This window comes from Diceros bicornis, chromosome 29, assembly GCF_020826845.1.
Source record: "Diceros bicornis minor isolate mBicDic1 chromosome 29, mDicBic1.mat.cur, whole genome shotgun sequence".
NCBI classification, from domain to species: Eukaryota; Metazoa; Chordata; class Mammalia; order Perissodactyla; family Rhinocerotidae; genus Diceros; species Diceros bicornis.
In genome coordinates, this window is record NC_080768.1 from 16,357,592 (window position 1) to 16,379,258 (window position 21,667).

General features: G+C 36.1%; 2 protein-coding genes across 8 annotated transcripts in view; one reads left to right on the forward strand and one right to left on the reverse strand.

Annotated features, from left to right (window-relative positions):
* The window catches only part of PRIMPOL (primase and DNA directed polymerase), a 42,791-nt gene extending 29,316 nt beyond the window's left edge, over positions 1-13,475 (forward strand). For 5 of the 6 annotated variants that reach the window (XM_058524976.1, XM_058524975.1, XM_058524979.1 and 2 more), the window contains 7 exons: positions 23-185; positions 2,819-2,907; positions 4,745-4,834; positions 4,912-5,020; positions 9,739-9,821; positions 9,901-9,947; positions 12,994-13,474. In XM_058524976.1, coding sequence (XP_058380959.1) covers positions 23-185; positions 2,819-2,907; positions 4,745-4,834; positions 4,912-5,020; positions 9,739-9,821; positions 9,901-9,947; positions 12,994-13,242 — 830 coding nt within the window. In that variant the 3' untranslated portion in view covers positions 13,243-13,474. Of the gene's footprint in view, positions 1-22; positions 186-2,818; positions 2,908-4,744; positions 4,835-4,911; positions 5,021-9,738; positions 9,822-9,900; positions 9,948-12,993 lie in introns of all 6 variants that reach the window. The other variant, XM_058524978.1, reaches the window with a different exon arrangement.
* A 134-nt stretch (positions 13,476-13,609) lies between these two features.
* CENPU (centromere protein U) overlaps positions 13,610-21,667 on the reverse strand; it is a 44,218-nt gene continuing 36,160 nt past the window's right edge. Inside the window, exons 9-13 of one of the 2 annotated variants that reach the window (XM_058524980.1) lie at positions 19,937-20,015; positions 19,662-19,709; positions 18,194-18,255; positions 16,067-16,223; positions 13,617-14,079 (exon numbers count right to left, since the gene is read on the reverse strand). In XM_058524980.1, the coding sequence (XP_058380963.1) occupies positions 13,966-14,079; positions 16,067-16,223; positions 18,194-18,255; positions 19,662-19,709; positions 19,937-20,015 (460 nt within the window). In that variant the 3' untranslated portion in view covers positions 13,617-13,965. Of the gene's footprint in view, positions 14,080-16,066; positions 16,224-18,193; positions 18,256-19,661; positions 19,710-19,936; positions 20,016-21,667 lie in introns of both variants that reach the window. The other variant, XM_058524981.1, reaches the window with a different exon arrangement.

Consider the following 21,667-nt stretch of genomic DNA (forward strand, 5'->3'; position numbering starts at 1 on the left):
GTTTTATTAATTTTTGATATAGGAGTTTATACAAGAAATAGAAACTTTCGTCTATATAAATCATCAAAAATAGGAAAGCATGTGGCTTTGGAGGTCGCTGAAGATAACAGATTTTCTCCTACACAGTCAACGAATATTTCTGAAGAATATCAATATTTCCTCTCTTCTTTGGTCAGCAATGTCAGGTATATGGTACCAGAATTAAACCATTGTGTATTCATGAATATTTATTAAGCAGTGAATGGCATTGTATAGTACTAAAATGTGAATTGTGTAAACTCATTCTTCCTTAAGAAAAAGAAAGTCAGTTCTTGGGGTTGGCCCAGTAGCTTAGCGGTTAAGTTCGTTTGCTCTGCTTTGGCAGCCCAGAGTTCGCAGGTTTGAATCCCAGGCACGGACCTGTGCGTCGCTCATCAAGGCATGCTATGGCAGCATCCCACATACAAAATGGAGGAAGATGGGCACAGATGTTAGCTCACGGCCAGTCTTCCTCACCAAAAAAAAAAAAGAAAGTTCTTTAAATTTTAGATAAACTGTTCTCTTTTGTCCATTAACTGAAAAATGATAGTAAAAGTTCTTTTTTAACCACTTAGTCTTCTCTTTATATCCTTTTACAGTTACATTTTATATATTTTCCAGTTTTTCTAAAATGATTATCACTTCTGTAAAGAAGAAAATAAAAACTACTTGTATTGCATTGGGAAACATCTCATTTTCTTTTCATATGTGCACTTACATACATATAATTTATATAGCTCGTTCCTTCAAAAAATGTTTCTTTAAATCATTATTTATATGGTTATGTCACCTGTTTGATCCACTCAACATTACATCATTAATATTTGCCAAGTTAATAACTTGCCAACAGTGAACTGTAAGTAAAACTTTTAATGCCTATATAACTTTCCGTTATATTGATATACTCTAATTTTTTGTAAGTTCTATTATTGAACATTTAGATTTTCATGTTTTGGTCATTTTTAAAAAGTGTGAAAGACATCTTTCACAGAAATATTTACCTGCATTCCCTTTCATTCTGGGCTGGCAATTTTTGTTCAGTCTAAACCATGTGATTAAGGATCAGACTAAATTGCCTTGCTAAATTAACTTGCTCTAATTCTTCTCCCTCTGACTTCCCTAAATATAATTTTAATGAGAAATTTCATAGAAATGAATTGTAATAAAAATATTTAGAATGCATTTCTCTAGGGAAAGTTATATCTGGATGTCCACTTGGCAGCGGTTGGTTACCCAGGAGAGTGGGAAGATGCATTGTTTGTCTTCCTATATTTCTGGACTTTTTTATTTCTTTCATAACATATCTCAGAAGTAACATCAAAGTCTTAGTTTCCTTACCTTTATTTATTTATTTATTTTTTTGTGAGGAAGATCAGCCCTGTGCTAACATCTGCCAATCCTCCTCTTTTTTTGGTCAGGAAGACTGGCCCTGGGCCAACATCCATGCCTGTCTTCCTCTACTTTATATGGGACGCCGCCACAGCGTGGCCTGACAAGCTGTAAGTTGGTGCGCACCCGGGATCTGAACCCGGGCCACCAGCATCAGAGTGCGCGCACTTAACCGCTGCGCCACAGGGCCGGCCCCTCCTTACCTTTAAAATGGAAATAATATCAACACCTATCTTCGGGAGTTGTGAGGATTAAGTAAGTTAAAGCTGTACATGTAAGACATTTACAGCAGTGCCTGGCACGTGGTCTTTGTTCTGTAAACATTAGTTGTTAGTAGTAGTAGTCTCTGAGATTCTAGAAGTAGTATGGTAGTAGTGTACAAATTATATGACTGTTGCTGCGTACTGTGTTGACATCAGAACAAGATCACGTTCTATAACGTATGGGAAAAGCAACACAGTTGGCCTGTAGTACAGCCTCAAGTACAGGTAGTCTCCCGATTCCCAAATCCCATTTCTTCTGTGGTTTCAATGTAATTTCACAGAAGTGGAGAGTTCTTCTACTCAATAGGGTTACCTTAACTGTCTTTTGTGTATCCTAGTAAATATCAGGTATTTTTCTTCCTGAAATAAAGGCTAAATTCTTTATGGTTATGAATATATCTTTTCTTTCAGTTAATTTGAATCCATTTTCCCCTTTACTTTCATCCCTCTTTTCTTCTGTCTTCCTATTATTCACACTCTTTAAATTATTGTAACAAAAGTTTCAAAAGCTCTGTATGTTTGGGGACTAGATTTATACTTTCTTCTGTAGCTTCAGCTGTCCTAGAGTCCTCTGATTCACTTTATAGTTGAGGAAAGTTATTTTAAATGTTCACCAAACTACTCTTTTTCATATGGGTAGGGTTGGTGCTTTTGTAGGCAAATGTGGCATAAATGTCCTAAAACAATTAGCTGTTGAACAAAGGATTTTAATATGGAACTATTTGAAATTCATTTTTTCTGTAGCCGTGTCTCTTTTTATTTATTTTTATTGATTTATTTATTTTATTTTATTTATTTATTTTTTTTGAGGAAGATCAGCCCTGAGCTAACATCTGTGCTAATCCTCCTCTTTTTGCTGAGGAAGACCGGCCCTGAGCTAACATCTATTGCCAATCCTCCTCCTTTTTTCTCCCCAAAGCCCCAGTAGATAGTTGTATGTAATAGTTGCACATCCTTCTAGTTGCTGTATGTGGGACGCAGCCTCAGCATGGCCGGAGAAGCGGTGCCTCGGTGCGCGCCCGGGATCCGAACCTGGGCCGCCAGTAGCGGAGCGCGCATACTTAACCGCTAAGCCACGGGGCAGGCCCAAGCCATGTCTCTTTAATTCTAATATAATGTTACTATGTTGTACATATTTTCTTCTTCAGATTCTCAGATACTTTACGAATTCTTACATGTGACACATTTCAGAATGAACAAAAACGAGTTGAGGATTTTAATGGTACCAGCACTTCAGGTAATTTTAAGAAAACAATTTCCTATGAAAATTTAAGGATACAAAATTTATTTTATTTTAAAGCTGATTCACAAATTTTCATTTTATGATGTTTTTGAAAAAAATACAAAAATAACCTAGATTGTTTGTATAAATAAACACATATTAAAATTAAAAAAACTAAAAGTTTTCTTCACCCCTCTGTCCACAATCAAAGATGGGTAACCACTGTTAATAGTTTCCTATTTAACCCAGCAGAGCTTTTCCTGTATTTCCGATATGTGGAGAGCTTCCTTATTCTTTTAACGGCTGCATAGTTTTTCATGAAATCTGTATGTCCTTCATTTCTATACGGAAGAACAGATATGTTTTTTCTAAGATTTCAGACATAAACTCTCCAGTAAACATTTTTATACACATATTTTGGGCTATAATTGTTTATAATAGTGAAAAACTGAAAACAATCTAAAGGTACAACAAAATGGGATTGGTTACATTGATTACATCAAAATACTCTGTAGCCATTTAAGTTTATAAAGCCTGTATAATATGGAAAATGTTCATTTATGATGTTAAGAGAAAAGGTAGACTCTAAAATTATATGTGAAGTGTGATCACAAGTTTTATTAAAAAATATGGATAACATATATTCTTATATGTGTTTCTTCTAGATGTTTAACAGTTATTTCTAGACATTGATTTGAAGTTTATTTCTCTCATTTCTGCTTTAATATATTTTCCAAAATTTCTCCAATTATGCATATTACTTTTGTAAGTGAAATATGGGCTTTCAGAAAACTAGATTATTCTGTATTTAAAAATTAAATGAGATTTTAAATAAATTATTCTCAACTATTCCGGTAGATTCTTAGATACAAAATATAACTGAATTGTCAGTGCCCTACAGCTAAAGACCACATGTGTAGTGAGCAAGCTGAGTTTATCACTGGCAGCAGCGGTGGAGAACGCACACCATAGGGAACCGTGGGGCATCACAGTGAAAGGGTGTTAGGAATAACTTACAGGATTCAGGCTTGGGTTAGGTGCTTTTGAGGAGTGTCCAAGGAAGCGTGGCTTTGTTCTGAACTGTGTGCTGTCAGCGACAATTCTATGATTGAATATCTTGATAAATCTTATCTAGAAAGAAGGCAGACTGCAGACTGACTAAAACTATATAGTTAGTAAAGAAGGAACAGTTACTTATATTAGACAGGATGGGGGTGGTTGGTCATTTTTGTGGTCTGGAAAATGTTCCTGTTTTGTCTGTGCTCACACATGATTACAGAGTGGTCTTGTTTTTGTCTTGAACCGTCATGGCCACAGAGTCATCTTATCTGATGTTGAAGTTCTGTGGAATGGTTTATGATTAACAGGAGAACACAGGGCTGAGCTGTGAGTGCCCAGCCAGTTTATAGCAACACCAAAGCCTAACTGATAATAATAGGCCAGCTCCTGGATGTAAGGGGCTGCCTTTCTCTTTATCAGAGTGAAGAAAGCAATTGAAATGATTATAAATGCTTTTCAAGAAAATTAGTTAACATTTGACCTGAGAGGTTTGAATCTTCCTGCTTCCTTGTAGGTGAATAAGAATCCATGTTACTAGACTTATTGTGGTGATCGTTCTGCAATATGTACAAATAGCAAATCATTATGTTGTACACCTGAAACTAATATAATTTATGTCAATTATACCTCAATTAAAAAAAAATAAGAATCCATGACTGGATGAAAGGCAAATTGCCAAAAAGGAAAAATATCTGGAGGGTTGCAAATTGTATTAAACAACAACTTAAATCAAGATTTAACTCCTCACCTTTTAGCCATTATAATTTGTAATTAACTTTTCTCTCTGTTGCAGTAGAAAGAATTGAAGGTTTTCAGTGTTCACCCTACCCTGAAATTGATCAATTTGTTCTTTCTTTGGTGAATAAAAATGGAATTAAAGGAGGTAAAGATAATCTTATTCTTTATTAACTGTTATATGATAGAGTAAAAATACCTTTAGAAATATTATTTGCATTTTAGGAATTCGGCGTTGGAACTACTTTTTCCTAGAAGAATTATTGGTGTATGATATTTGTAAATATCGCTGGTGTGAAAACATTGGAAGAGCTCACAAGAGTAACAATATCATGTAAGTAATATTGCTTATTAATGAATTCTATGTATTTAACCAATACTATGTTTTAAATATTTATAATTTTTAAATAAATTTGAGAATATAAAGATGATTTTGTCTTTTTGATAAATTTAGTTGTAATTCAATTTATGTCATTTTTGGTTTGTGTTTTACAGTCTTTAATTTGAATATCTTAATTATTACCTTTTTCTAGCACATATTATCTCTATTTGTACTTTATTTGGTAAAGTAATCTAGATAGTATGGTCTGGAGAAGACTAGGGTAGACTTGAGTAGGGCTAGAAGGAAGCTAGAGGCGGTGGAGAGGTGGATGAGCAGTGATGATGGAGGTATGTCTCTCCTTTGTGGCCCCTGGCCTTTGGCACCTCATGGAGTCTAAATCGAAACTGAGCAAACCTGGGCAAGAAGGAAACTACTCAGTGTTAGGCGTTGGAGTTAAGGCTATGTTGACATGTTCAAGACAAAGAACGGTATGGAAGGGAACCAATAGTTGTTGAATGCTTGCTGTATATGCCAGGCCCTGTGTTAGGAGTTTTCTTTAAAATGCCCCTGGCAAAAGGAGAAGTAAAGGATGAAGTAAAACCAGAAATAGAATTTTAAATAATATAAAGATATGGTTAGAATAGGGATAAAATACAAACTTAGTAGTTATCAGTTATGAGAAATTTTGCTGTTTTATATTTAATGTCAAAGCTGAGACTTCTGTACATCAGGCATAACCAGCGCATGTGCCAGACATGAGAAAATGCTCATGAAACTTGCTAGAAAGCTGGAAAACATGTTGGGTAGCATGATTCAGTGCTATACTTACATATAGATTAATTCAGTTAAAAAAAAAAACTTCAAAAACTAAAGGTTCAGTACACAAAACTATAAGAGAAAAACACAAAGGAAAAGATCCCCCATAGTCCCAGAACCGGTAATAACTACAGTTATGATTTTGGTGTGTCTTTCTAGTTTCTTTCCTATGCATGTAACTTTACAATGATCATCTTTTAACTTTTTGAGATTCTCAAGTTGCGATATATTTCTTTCTGAAGAATTACCGGGTTGTATTATGTATCCATAATCTATTCTTTTTCTTAACTGTAAAATATATTGTACATATAAAAGAGTGTATGTAATGTACACTTTACATTTTAAAGACTAACACTAGAATGACCACTTGTCATATCTGCTACCCCCCTTAAGAAGGAGAACTTGATCAGACCTCAGAAGCACCTTGTGGGCCCAACCCCAATTTCTTCTTCTCTGGTCCTCAGAGATAATAGCTATTATCCTGGATTTGTGTTAATCTTAGCTTTTCTTTATGATTTTTTCCATATATATTTGTATCCCCAAACAATATATTGTTTCATTTTATATATTTTTGAATCTTATGTAAATTGCATCCTTTGACTTGCTTTTTGGTCAACACTATTTGTGAGGTTCACCCGTATTGCAGCATGTGGCTGTAGCTTCCTCTTTTTTCTTTATCGTATAGTATGCCTTTATATAACTATACATATGCCAGTTTATCTGTTGTCCTACTATGGACATTTGGCTTACTGTTATGAACAGTGAAGCTACAGATATTCTTGTATGTATTGCCTAGTGCACATATGCAAGAGTTTCTCAAAGGATATATCTAAAAGTAGAATTTCTGTGTCATGGAATGTGCACATGCTTTACTAGATAATAAATTATTTTCCCAAATGATCATACTAACTTATACTCCCACCAGCGGTGTTTTCAGATTTCCTGCCGCTCCATATTTTCACCAAGACTTTGGTATTGTTAGGTTTTGAAAATTTGTTTTGCTAATCTGTGGGTATAAAAAGATTTGTAGTTTTCATCTGAATTTCTCTGATTACTAATGAATTTGAGGATTGGATTGTCTAACCTCACTCATACGAATCAGAGATCTTACCCGATGTCAAGCCTTACTAATAATTTTAAAGGTACAAGGAGTCAAAAGGCACAGGTGAAGCAGAGTGAGGGCTGAGGCATCTGGCACGGTTGGCGCCCCCGGGCCTTCTGCACTGGACACTCTCTTGACCCAGGGTGAAAGCCAAGGCAGAAGTGAGCAGTCACCGCACAGAGCAGGGAGCACTGAGGTTATGAAACATCTGCATTTTATACTCATATAGTTAGATAGCATGTGTGACTTTTCCAGGGAACCGTGCCTCATAAATAAATAGACTCTAGGTTTATTTACTATAGGCAGAAATCAGAAACATCCTGCAAAGAGCATTCTGTAGCTAAGGACACTCCCCCTAGCAAATACCATCGGCCCAGAGGTTCCCAGGCTTTCTCGGTTCATGTAGCCCTTAGTATCTTAGTAATTTTTTCACATTGTTGTGAAGCCAAAAGAAATACCTAATGTTCTGTTTATTAATTAGTTTCAAACACCTTAATAAGTGTTTATGTTCTAACAATTTAGTAGCTCTTTGAAAAAACAATATTCATAAATTGAAAGAAAATAATATTTTTATTTCATTCTTTTTTTATTGAGGTGTAATTGACATATAACATAGTTTCAGATGTACAACATAATGATTTGATGTTTGTATATATTGTGAAATGATCACCACAATAAGTCTAGTTAACATCTGTCACCATACATAGTTGCAAAATTTTTTTCTTGTGATGAGAACTTTTAAGATTTACTCTCTTAGCAACCTTCCACTAGGCAATACAATATTATTAACTATAGTCATCACACTGTACATTATACCCCCATGACTTATTTATTTTCTAACTGGAAGCTTGTACCTTTTGACCCTTCTTAATACAGTTACTTATTAATGGAATGTGTCCTTTTGAGCACTGCATAACCTCTTAAACCTTGGAATCAAATTGGACACTGCTGTCCCCACCGTCATGTCTCGTTCGACATTGATGTTTATGGTACTTTTTATCAAAGCTCTACCAAAAAAACCCCAGCTCTACAAAGGTAGGACATCACTGAAAGGAATGAAGGGTGATGTAATATTGAAGTCATGAACTGCAAGCAAGTAGTTTGTGGGGTGCTTGACAGAGGTCAAGTATCACTGTGTTTCTCTGGGAAGATGTCACTATCCTACATGTCCTGGGGTACTTTGGTAGACAGTGGGGATCTGCAGCATCAGTCTGTTTATTAGTAAATCTATTATTGGAATGTTTATGAGGCGACTAGACTAAGTCGCCTGCATTTTTCTCCCCTGGGTACGTGTCCCACTGCCGCAAGGAACGTTAGCCTTTTATGTTTCCTTTTCTGTGAAATGTGGGAAGATTTTAAGCTACTTAATCAAATTTTTAGAATTTTATTTTTTATGGTTATAGGATTGTCTAAGTTTTCTGTAATGTTTTAAGTTTGCTTAGTTTGTTATATTTTTATCTAGTATTTTGTCTGTTTTACCAGAATTTTCAATGTTACTGGCAAAAGTCGTTCATAATATTCTTATATTTTTAGTCTATTCTGCATTGGTACTTACATCTGCACTGAATTTGTAATTACATATGTGTCTTTATTTTTTGTTTAATCTTGCAAGAAACTTATTAGTTTTCACATTTTGGCCTTGTTGATTCTTTTTAATTTTTTCTCTTTATTACTTCTTGCCTTTTATTAAGTTTATGCTGTTGTTCATTTTCCAAGTTACTTACTTAACTCATTTGTCTTTAGCCATTCTTTTTTGTAAATAATCTTTTAAGATTCTAAATTTCCCTCTATAGATTACTTTAGCTCTATTTCACATATTTTAATATGTATTTTCAATTCCATTCAGTTCTAAGCATTTTCTAATTGCCATCATGATTTTTCCTTGAGTCGTTGGTTATTTAGAAATGTTTTTAATTTCCAAGTTATGGGTTTCTGTTAAGTGTCTTTTTGTTATTTCTAAATAATTTGCTATGTACTCAGAGAATGTGTTGTGTGAATGAATACTTTTAAATTTGGTGAAATTCACATGGTACCTAGCATTGTCAATTTTTTTTTTTTGCCGAGGAAGATTCACCCTGAGCTAACATCTGTTGCCAATCTTCCTCTTTTTGCGAAGAAGATCAGCCCTGAGCTAACATCTGTTGCCAATCTTCCTCTATTTTGTATGTGGGTCACCGCCACATCATGGCTGCTGACGAGTGGTGTAGGTCCACACCGGGGAACTGAACCTGGGCCACCAAAGTGGGGCGCCCCAAACTTAACCACTAGGCCAGAGGGCCAGCCTCTAGCATAGTCAATTTTTATCATTGTTTTATATGTGAATGTAAAGAGCTGCTTCTAATTATTTGAAGCATTATTCATATATGACTATTATATCAAATTTGTTAATTGCTTTTTAATTATGTCATTTAAATTTTCTGTATCATTACTGAATTTTTTTGTGGTTGTTGTATCAGTTATCAAAAGAATGCTTTTGAAAATCTTGATTTATGGTAGAAGATTTGCTTATCCTGGAAGTTCTGTCAGTTTTGCTCACATACTTTGAAGTATCTTGCTGGGTACAGATTGGGAATTAGTCTGTCTTCCTGGGAGGAACTTTTGTCAATATGTCCTTTTTGACCTAAAGTCCATTTTTTTGTGATTTTTGGCAACCACAGTTTGCTTTTGGTTGGTGTATATCTATGTCCATCCTTTTACTTTTTAACTCCTCTCCATGTTCTGCATATCTCTTGTAAACAGCATGAAGCTGAATTTTGTTTTCTATCCAATCTGGGTATTAAGTAATAATTTTTTTCTTTTTTTTAACGTAAAGGATTTTGGTTGATCTGAAAAACGAAGTTTGGTATCAGAAATGTCATGACCCTGTATGTAAAGCAGGAAACTTCAAATCTGACTGTGAGTTATTAATTTTTACTTTTACCACAAAGTAAAAATTAGGTACCTATATAAAATAATTTTACTGTTTCTGATTCAGGTTTTCCATTACCTGCTGAAGTATGTCTCCAGTTTCTTCTCAAAGACGTAAGTGCAGTTTTTATTTTCTTTCTCATTACTAACTAGTTCTTGGTACAACAGTATAAATGAGCTGTGAGTAGTGTCCAAATGTGTCCAGATTTCAATTTCTAGAATTAGAATTGTGTCAAAGGGTATATGCATTTTTAGTTTTGGTAGATTGCCAAACCAACACTTTGCCTTTAAAAACTTTTATTGGGGCCGGCCCTGTGGCATAGCCTTTCAGTGCGCGCCCTCCACTGCTGGCGGCCCAGGTTCAGATCCCGGATGCGCACTGACGCACCGACGCACTGCTTTTCAGGCCATGCTGTGGTGACGCTCCATATAAAGTGGAGGAAGATGGGCACAGATGTTAGCCCAGGGCCAATCTTCCTCAGCAAAAAGAGGAGGATTGGCATGGATGTTAGCTCAGGGCTGATCTTCCTCCCTCACCAAAAATAAAACTTTTATCTACCCAAATAATTCACATTCATTGTAGGAAAAAATTAGAAAATACATAAAAAGCGAAAGGGGGCAAAAATAATCATCCTCACTCATAATTTGACCACTCAGAGATAACTGATGTAAGTATTTTGGCATATATTTTCCAGAATTTGTACCTATGTATGCTTATATGTATATATTTTAAAGTCATGGTATACATATTACTTTGCAGGCTTTTTTCCCTACTTAAACTATCACAAATATTTTCAGTAGTACATATTACCACATTGCTCTCCATAAAAATGATAGGACATTAGGCTTCACAGTTTATGAGAGCATCTGTCACCCCAAACTTTTGCCAGCATTGCTTATTTTTACCTTTTAATCTTTACCAAAGTGGTAGGCGACAAGTGGTATTTCAGTTGTTTTACTTTTGTGTGAGGAGGACTAGCCCTGAGCTAACATCTGATGCCAATCCTCCCCTTTTTTCTTGAGGAATATTGGCCCTGAACTAGCATCCGTGGCTGTCTTCCTCCACTTTATATGGGACGCCGCCACAGCATGGCCTAACATGCCCTGCATCGGTGCACGCCCGGGATCCAAACCTGCAAACCCCGGGCCGCTGCAGCGGAGCGCGCGCACCCAACTGCTTGCGCCACCAGGCCGGCCCCTACGTTTCTTAGTTAATTAATGAAGTTGAACTTTCTTCAGATTTACTATTTGTATTTCTATTGTGGATTACCTGTAACTGACCTCTGTCCACTTTTCTATGAGATCTTATTAATATTTTACAAGAATTTTTTATTAAATACTCAGGTTATTTTCTAGACTTTTTAGTGTTTTCTTCCCCCTCATCTATCAGCCTTTTCCTTTATTGTGTTGTGGTTAGAGTAAAAGTTACCTGCTGCAAGCTGAATAAGGGCTTGAGTTTACATTCTAGATAATGGTCTGTATCTATTCAATTTGATTTAAAAAATTCTCCTGAAAAAACTCAGACATCCAAGATAGAAATGGTGGAAAGTTCATTCGTGGTCTGTGGGAGCTGTACATAAAGTAGCTGAGAGCCAGCTTCTCTGGTAACCTCCGAGGTTAAAAAAAGGGTTTTGAAATAACCAAGAACAAATTAAATTTTTAAAAATAAACTTTGCCTCTAAGAGGAGGAGGAATATGTCATCCTTGTTCGTTTGGAATGTTATTTTGGTGTTTGTGGTTTCAGTGGATTTTTAAAAGTACTTTTGGTGCTTATCTAGTAACCTCAAAAATGCCAAGTTGAAAGTACTTTTGGTGTACGGTATTGCCACTGCTTGGACATAACTTATTTTGGTTTTTTTATTTAAAGTAAAAAAATAAAAAGAACACCCATGTACCTATCACTTAGTTTTAACAATTAACATTTGTCATTTCTGCTTCATCTGTTTTTTTGTTTTGTTTTTAGTATTTTAAACCAAATTACCACTCAGTGTTATTTGCCTGTTTTTTTATTGCAGTCTTTTAACATTATTTTAAAAAACATTTTAACCTGCAGAAATGTTGCACAAGAACAAGAAACTTTTCTCTATGCCCTTCACCTAGATTTGCCATTTGTTAACATTTGGCCACATTTGTTTTCTTCCTCTACTGTGCATATACATATTATTTTTGATGAATCTTGCAGTCATTTTGGGCTGCTATAACCAAAGGCCATAGACTGGGTGGCCTATGAACAACAAATTTATTTCTCATGGTTCTAACGTCTGGAAAGTCTAAGATCAAGGTACAGGCAGAATTGGTGTCTGGTGAGAGCCAGCTTCCTGGGTCAGAGAGAGCCGTCTTTTTACTGGTTCCTCACGTGGCACTCTCTTTTACATGGGCACTAATCCCATTCATTAGGGCTCTACCCTCACGATCCATTCACCCTCTAAAGGCCTACCTCCTAATACCATCACATTGGGGGTTAGGATTTCAACTTATGAATTTTGGGGGGGGGGATACAAACACTCGGTCTATAACAAATCTCTTGAAAAGTTGCAGACATCAAAACCCTTCATCACTTGAGCATGCAGCTGAAGTATAAGGACATTCTTAAAGCTATGGTAAAATTATTAAATTCAGAAAATTTAATGTTGATACAATATTATACACAATTGATAGTCATATTTTGACAATTCTCAAAACTGTTCTCTATAACATTTTTCAATTCATGTTCTTAATTTTCTAAAATAATTAGGGAAATAAGTCTATCATATAGACATTTTGTTTGGAAATGTCTTGTTAATATAGCAGATATATTTTCCAGTTTGCCCTTAGCTGGACTATCCACTTTTTAAAAAATTCAGTCTACCCTTGCTCTAGCTCCATCTGTATATTTGAAAAGAATGCACCACAGAACTGCAGGCATTTCCACATTTGGAGTTTCAAGAGTGTCTGAGCTACAATGGCAGCAGCATTTGAATTAATGAACTTATTCCCGTGGTCACTATATTGGAGACAGTATCATCCAGCATATTCATTTTAATATCTGTTGAAGAACTAGTCTTATACTACCTTAATTCAACCCAGATCGGCTATGTGGTGAAATCATCACATATTCTGACTGATAACTTGTATTTTCTTTCTATTGCACTCTCCCGTACCCTCCCCTTTGGAACTCAAGGAAGAGGAGTTGACAACAGACGAAACAACAAACAGTGAAACCAAGAGTCCTCATAAACCATCATCTTGTACATTGTCAAAAGCTACATTGTCTGGTGCTGACTGGGATAGTGAAATTGATGATACTTCTTTTTTGGAAGCTACTGAAGATGCTGAACTAGCGGAAGCTGCAGAGAACAGTCTTCTTAGCTATAATAGGAGAGTGGATGAAATTCCCGATGAACTAATTATAGAAGTATTGCAAGAGTAGCTAATTAACTATGGACACTTACATAACCAGCCTGTAATTTGCCTGAAGACAGATTTAATAACATAGTAACTTATTATTAAACCTATTTATATTATTAACTAAATTTTATCACTTTGCTTTCCCGTTCTTATTTTTTATTGAAGTAAACCAGTTTTATTGAAAATTAGCTTTCGTGTATTTAAATTCAGTAGAAATCTCCTTATTGATTAAAGTTAGTCTGTGTTTACATCAATTTAATTTTGCATGTTTATTTATAGGTTAAATCTCTTTCTTTTATATGTCTGGGGGCTGATTAGGACTAGGTGTCAACATTTTAAAACTTATTAAGACAATAACAAAAAAGTTAATTATGGCCTCTAAAACTACTATACAATCAAACTGATGCCTCTTAACATTGTTCATTCACTTAATTTGAATGACAAAGTAATATTAAATCCTGATGACAAGGCCATACAACCAGTCTGAACAATTAGAGAAGTTTACTTTTTATTATTATAGCAACATTCTCAGATACATTAAAAAAAGAAATGTTCAACTCAAATTAACAGTAATAAAGTTGGGGTTTTCTCCCCTAATCTCCTTTGTGGAAAAATGAAGTAAAAATATATATCTCCCCTTTTGATTTTTCAAAAAGAATTATTTATAAAAGTACAGTTTCAGAAGGCAACAGACGGTAGCATGAGACTAATCTTTATATAGGCACATATTAGAAGACTGGTCTTCTCATTCCTGGTCAAGTAGCTTCTCTAATTGATGGTTGATATGTTGCAGATGGTTTTCAGCTCCCAAAAGGGTTCTTGCTTTGAATAACAGAGCTGGAAGGCTGGATGAATCGTACTGTTGAAGGAAAATTATTTAGATTAATATATATCAAAAACTTATAACCCTGTTTTACATAGTTCAACGTTATGACCAAATGCCAACTGTAATAGAGCCTTCTATTAACTACGCTTCATTTTTCTAAACTAGGACCATTAAGAAAATTGGTTTTAATCCATTGCCTTAGGACATAATTGATAAATAAGGTTGCAAGGGAACCGCTTTGCAAAGCTTGAGCTGATCTCATCCCAGAAGACCAGTTGGTTCAAAGAACTGTGGCATCTGAATTATTTAGAACAGAAAAGCATACTTGGGACAGGTCAAGACTTGGTTTGGGCAAGTCTGCTAGAGCTCTGTGGGTTCTGCTTGATCTCATGCCTATTTTAAACACAGAAAACTGTGAGGCAGATTTACTTTTACTGCAAAAACTAATGAAATGAGAACACCAGGTCCATAAAAGTTCATGAGAAAAAAATCTCTCTAGAAACATTATTTATTGGGAAGATCAACCAAATGCCTTAAAAGTTGCCAATCCAAATGTTCTTAATGATTAAAGACAAAATTAGACACAAACCCAACATAAAATAAAAAACAAAACCCAACTCATAATTTTGAAATAATTAACAAAGCCAAACTTCGTGTTGCAAATTGTATCTAAGGGTGAGTGACTAAATTCCCCTAACAGAATTTTGTCATACTTATGATAGTTTGTTGTTTAATATGTTTTCAAGGTGGTTTTCTTAGAAATGAAAATTGAACAGAAAAGCTGTCAGGCTATGACTACCACCCACCTAATAATGGAATTCTCTCTAGAATATAACCTACTACATCACTATGGAATTCAGTTTAACAAATATTTGAGAGCCTAATGTGTTCAAGCTACCTGCTCTCGGAGGGGGGAGGGGGGAGAACTAACAGGTGGTGCTAGATTTTTAGTTTAGGAAAAGATGTAAGGCATATACCCAAATAGCTACACTCTATAAAGCAAAAAGGAGAGATGCCATAATGGAAGTACAGAAGGCACTGAGGGCATCCAAGACAGGATGTCAGTAAGCACAGTGTATTCCAAACAAGGTAGAATCACTAAATCAAGTTTCCACCAAAGTTAGGATGTTCAGATTCAGTCAGTGCTATTGTTAATTTCTCCAAGTTTAGTCACCAAATCCCCAACTCCAAATAAGCTTTAGACTAGTTGGGAACTGGCACAGAGAAAAATAATTTTAAAAGATTCTATTTCCAGATATCTAATATATGAACCAACCTTAGGCTCAGGAGAATTACCTTTTAGATCAGTGTCAAAACCTTAAAATTAAATTTAGAAGTGAAGAATACAAGTGTGATCGTAAGATAGTTAATACATTTTATATAAAACTATTGGGTATACAATTTTTTTCCTGTAACTTAAACACTTCTATTAATCTGAGGTGGTTATCGTAACAGTAGCAAAGTCTGCAGCAAAAATCCAGAAGCAACTACAAAATATATTAAAACAATAATATACCACACTTTTCCCTACTAATGCCCTTTTTATGTTTCTCAACTTCTAAAATTACACCTACCATTTATATGGGATAATGGCTTGTTTTTTAGATACAAAAGATACCACAAACATGGGCTGAACAAAGAACAAAAAAGGGTGGTCTTTAAAACACGTCTGAGTGGTCTTATGTGGATGACACTTTTAATAAAGCAAAGCATAGTCGTTCACTTGAAATTTGTACACAGAGGATACAATTCCCTTGATGAAATTCAGTTCTCTGAAGCATAAATGCCTGAATAAAATCAATGTTTCTGGATTTTCCTCTACTCCTCTAGCCTTAATTAAGTAGCTAAAGAAGTGATGATATAACAAATTTTCACTGATTTACAGCAATGATGTTTTGGGTAGACTCGAATATTGCATCGACATTTCTCTTTTTCTCTTTCTACAAAGCTTCTGGTCCTCTAGCCTGCAAATGCCCTTTACGTTCTGAAGCATAGTGAGAAAAGTAAAATTCAAAGTTACCGTTTCCTTTACATTCGGGTCTTTCTTGTGAATATTTGAATAATCTTGATGAAGCTGTTTTAAATTAGATAAGAAATATGCTGCATTCCTAAGGGAAGATTTTCTTTCCTTAAGTTCATCATATTTAATTTGTAGTTGTTTCAGCTGTGGTTCTAACCTAAAACAAAAAAATATTTTTCCCGAAAATAAATGACATATAATAAACTGTAGCAGCCTGTTATGTATGAGACTGAGTACATAAGTACACTGAGTGCAGCAAGAAACAGCAGGGGAGGTGGACTAGATGGTTGAAGAAGTCTTCGGCTCTGAAATTATGAATGTGTGAGAGATTCTAGATTTCAATTTAAAATATAGAAAAAACTCTGAAATACGACACAATGAGTAATTAGCAATGAAACCCACAGAAGAATATGCCTTCTATATCCTAAAATTCATCAAATCATTTTTAGGGCCTTGGGAACTACTGAATTAAAACCTTTACTTAGTTAACATTCTAGAACCTCAGGCAGGCCTTACAGTTGAACGGCAAAAGCATGGACAAAAAAGCCTTCCCTTTACCCCTTCCTCTTATCAAAATCACGTCCATTTTCCAAGGTCCAGTAAAACCAGTGGGAAAGCTATCACAGTGCCTGGATGAAAAATGTTGACCTTGGGCAAACTGCTTTCTCTCTCCATGGCTTAGTTTCATAACTATAAGGGATACCTTGGATTTTATGGACCAGTAAATAAAAGGAGGGGGAGAGCTGCCAATTTTTTATTCCCACAAATAAAGATATAAAAAACAACCATCCTCTAACATATTGTACATTGAACCAATGCAGCATTCTGGAAGGCTCACTATTGTTCTGGCAGGGTTGTGGTCTGGAGTGCAGACATCAGAGCCTGGTTCCCCCACTTCCCAGGGTGTGACTGTGGGGAAGTTACCTCCCCATGCCTTAGGCTTTTCACATGTAAAGTTAAAATAATGATATACCACATTTTTTTCTATGCCTTTTCAAAATATACTTCTCAACTTCTAAAATTCTATCTTGAAACAGGAACAAAAGAGGCTGATCTTTAAGACATGTCTGAGTCTGTTATATAGCCAGAATAACCTACCTCGCAGGATTATTATGACTAATGAGTTGAAAGCATTTAGGACAGTGCCCAGCACACACAGGAAGCTATTTAAGTGTTAGCTATCATTATTAGAGTATCTTTAATATTCTTATTTTTGCCTGGGCCAGTGAAAGCTCTATCATGGGCCAGCACGTGTCCATACATAGACAGACTAGATTTGGAAGCCAGTGGACTAGGCAAACAATTTCTCCCTTCTTCTAAACTCTGTGGCAGTCTCTTCTTTAAAACACTACTTAATTATAGGCTGTCTTTTCTGATAATACCACTTTCTCAAGCTCCTTTAAAGCTCCTTTAAGAGAAGAGCATATCTGATATTGCTTATTCTTCCACTGCTTTACTACCAACACTCCAGCTCACAAAACAGTCCTGACCGTTTAGAAGAGCACCAAAGAATACTGGGTGGTTGACCGGCTGATGTAGCATGCACGGGTCTTCCTAACCAGACCACAGGGACCGCCCTGGCAAAGTCCTCCTGGCCCAACACGCGGGAATGGATTCACAGGAGCACCATGCCAAGGTATATGTTTCAACAATAACAACAAAAACTTAACACTTACACAGCACTTACTGTATGCCAGTCACTATGAAGCACTTTCTGTATATTCATTTAATTCTCACAACACCCTGTGAGGTGTGGGTTTTATGCTCATTTACAAATGAGGGAACTGAGGCACTAGGAGGTCAAGTGACCTGCCCAAGGTGGCACAGCCAGTAAATGGTAGAGCCTAGATTCAAACCCAGGCAGTCTAGTTCTAGAGTTGATGCACTAATCTCTAATTAGGCTGCCTCTCAGGCCAGAGTTGAGAGATCTTATAGCAGATAGATGAGTGCCAAATTCTCCTATGCTAAAAGCTTCTCCAACTTGGCAGCATAATCTACCTTCACTGAGCTTCCAAGCTCAAAGGAAACCTGGGGTTTTCATGAACACAGCAGCAAGTGTTACTAGCCCCCCATGACGTTGTAATTAAATCCTTCTAGGTAAGTTCTCTGAGGATTCTCATATCTTACCGAAGCAGTTCATCCTGGATTTCAATCAAACGCTGCCTTTTCTTTTCAGTATCTGAAATCACCTAAATAATACAATAATTTGTTAAACTGATTTTGTAAATATCTGAGCACTGCCATGTACACTGTACCAGGTATTGGAAATACAGTGAGAAACCAGACCGACCCCATTCTTACCACCACGGAAATTTGGTCTAACAGGGAAGATAGATGTTACATACAAACAGTATGTAGTTACAACTTGTGATATGCGCTGTGAAGGAAAAGAACAGGGAACTGTGAAAAAGAAGAGCAGAGGTTTTTACTCCAGGACAACTTTGAAGAGGAAGTGGGGACCAGATCTTTATTACCCTATGAGCTGTAAAGTAAGGAGTTTCCTTGTGTATCCAGGTACACAAGGAAAATATTGAAGCAGGGGGAGTGTCATGATACAATTTATATTTTATTTTATTTATTTATTTTTGGTGAGGAAGATTAGCCCTGAGCTAACATCTGTTGCCAATCCTCTTCTTTTTGCTGAGGAAGATTGGCCCTGGGCCAACATCCGTGCCCATCTTCCCCTACTTTATATGTTGGACGCCTGCCACAGCATGGCTTGAGAAGCAGTACGTGATCCATGTCTGGGATCTGAACCTGTGAACCCTGGGCTGCTGAAGCAGAGCATGTGAACTTAACCGCTACGCCACCAGGCCAGCCCCACAATTTATATTTTAAAAAGAAGATTTCAATAAAATAAATATTATTATCTCAGCCATCACTTTTAATGACTACCTAATATTCCACTGCTGGACATTCAAACTGTTCCCACTTGCTTATCAGCAATGCAGAATTGACCAATAAGAGATTAAAACTCAAACAAACAAAGCCTTGGAAGGAAAACGTATATGTTTCAAATCTATTTCTACTATAAATGTAGAGGGAGCTGCTCTTCTACTCCTGGATTCAAACATGTTTAGAGCTAGAACCTCAGAGGTCATTTGGTCCAACCATACACAGATGGGGCAAGTAGGGCCTAGTGTTTACTGGCTTGTTTCTCCTCGCAGACCTAGTGGTGTACAGTTTTCAAAAAGGTGATACAACATTGAAATAGCAGAACCAGGACAAGAAACGGGGTCTCCTGCCCCTTAGTCCAGTATTCTTCCCAGACTGTCCTTTTCACCTGGGACAGTTATTTATTCGAAAAGGTTTTGCTTTTTGACATCCACAAAAGTGACAAATATATATTACTTGATACTTATCCATATAAGTGGTCAGGTTGGGCTCGAGAGCCATTTTTAGGCTGACTAGGATGCCCCTTCCTCAGCTTGTATTAACAGTACTCTACCACAAGATTAACCCAATAAAAGCCTGACTAAAAAGATACAAAATCTTATACAAACTCTGAAGGTCATAAAACCAGAGTCGAGTCTTGACTTAACCCTGCATGTTAGTGTTCTAAATGACTGTATGCACCTAATCACAGGTGGTTTACCTTAGCATTCTTCCTTTTCAGAGTTTTCAACATCTGGACTTCTTTAATCTACAAAAAACAAAAAATATTCGCATGCATTTTCCAAAATTAAACGTTTATAGTTTACAATATATCACATTTAGTTTAAAAACAACTTGTGAAATATGGATAGCTCTAATGAGTTCTTCACCACATAACTAGCAAATGCAAGCTTTTCTAAGATAACAGTATACTACCTCAGGATTAGTAAAAAAAATTTAGACCAATAAATAATAAATTTATGTCAATGAACTTACCATTGTGATGAGTTCTTCTCTCATATGAGAATGAAATTTGTCGATGGCTTCCTTACAAATTTTAGGTCCTATTTTTTGTCTATAGTGGAAAAAAAAAAAAGATAAAACAAGGTATCATATAAAAGATTTTGAAAGGTGTGTTTCATTTGCTTATTAGCACATCAACAAATCTACAATTTGACATACGCCATCTTGAATATCTAAGATGGCATGGTCAGCTTGCAGCCCCTTCTTGGCCTTAAAAAAATACTGGAAACGTCTCGACAAAAGAAAAGGAACAGGAAAAATTTTCCCTAAACCCTCAGGTACGTGGTCAGCTTAACTCCCGGACACTGGCCACATCCACAGGTGATATCAAGTGTTGTGGAAGTGCTTACAGCCAATCCCAGTCTTTTCCTGCTGCCTGATCCAATGACCAGAAGACTTTAGCCCCTCCCTCCCTGCCTGCTAACCACCAGAGGAATAACTGTATAACACATTTGGACTAACCGACAAGTAAGCAGCCAAAAGCCAGCCATCCAGTTCTTCAAAAACTGTAATGTTGACCCAAAGAAAGAAACTGGTTCCTGTCATCAGGGAGAAGAGAGTCCAGTCTCCCAGTTTGGCTCACTCATGGGATGGCAGACCCATAGTGACTGTACAGCAGCAGCAGCAGCAGACACTCTGCCAGGGCAGCTGTTAGACCCCTACTCTGCCTCGGCATAGTAGGATACTATAGTGTCCTTTTAATTGAGTAATAAAAATAATTAACAAGACTAAGAGTTGTTTTTTTTTGTAATGATCAACAAAATTGACAAATCCTTAGACTAAGAAAAAGATTCAAAATCAGAAATGAAGGAGGAGGCACCATAACTGATGCCATAGAAATAAAAAGGATGATGAGAGACTACAGGAACAATTATATATCAACAAATTGGGTAACCTAGAAGAAATACATCAATTTCTAGAGACATACACCTACCAAGACTGAATCATGAAGAAATAAAAAAATCTGACCAAACCTATAGCTAGTAAGGAGATTGAATCAGTAATCAAAAACCTCCCATCCAAGACCCCAGGACAAGACTACTTCACTACAGCATTCTACCAAACATTTAAAGAAGAATGAACACCAGTCCTCAAACTCTTCCAAAACATTGAAGAGGAGGGAACACTTCCAAACTCATTCTATGAGGTCAGCATTACCCTGATACCAAAATCAGACAAAGCTATGACAAGAAAACCATAGACTAATATCCTTGATGATTACTGATGCAAAATTGCTCAACAAAATCCTAGTAAACAGAACTCAACAACATATTAAAAAGATTATACATCATCACCAAGTGGGATGTATTTCTGGAATGCAAGGATAGTTCAACATATGAAATACAATCAATGTAATACATCACAATAACAGAATGAAGGACAAATGCCACATGATCATCTCAATTGATACAGAAAAAGCATTTGACAAAATTCAACAGCTTTTCATGATAAAAACTCTAAACAAACTAGGAATAGAAGGAAATTACCTCTGCATAATAAGGGCCATATATGAAAAGCCCATAGTTAACATTGCACTCAATGGTGAAAAATTGAAAGCTTTTTGCTCCCAGATCAGGAACAAGACAGGGAAGCCCTCTCTTGCCACTTCTATTCAACACAGTACTGGAAATCCTAGCCAGAGCAATTAGACAAGAAAAAGAAATAAAAGGCATCCAAATTGGAAAGGAAGAAGTAAAATCTCTC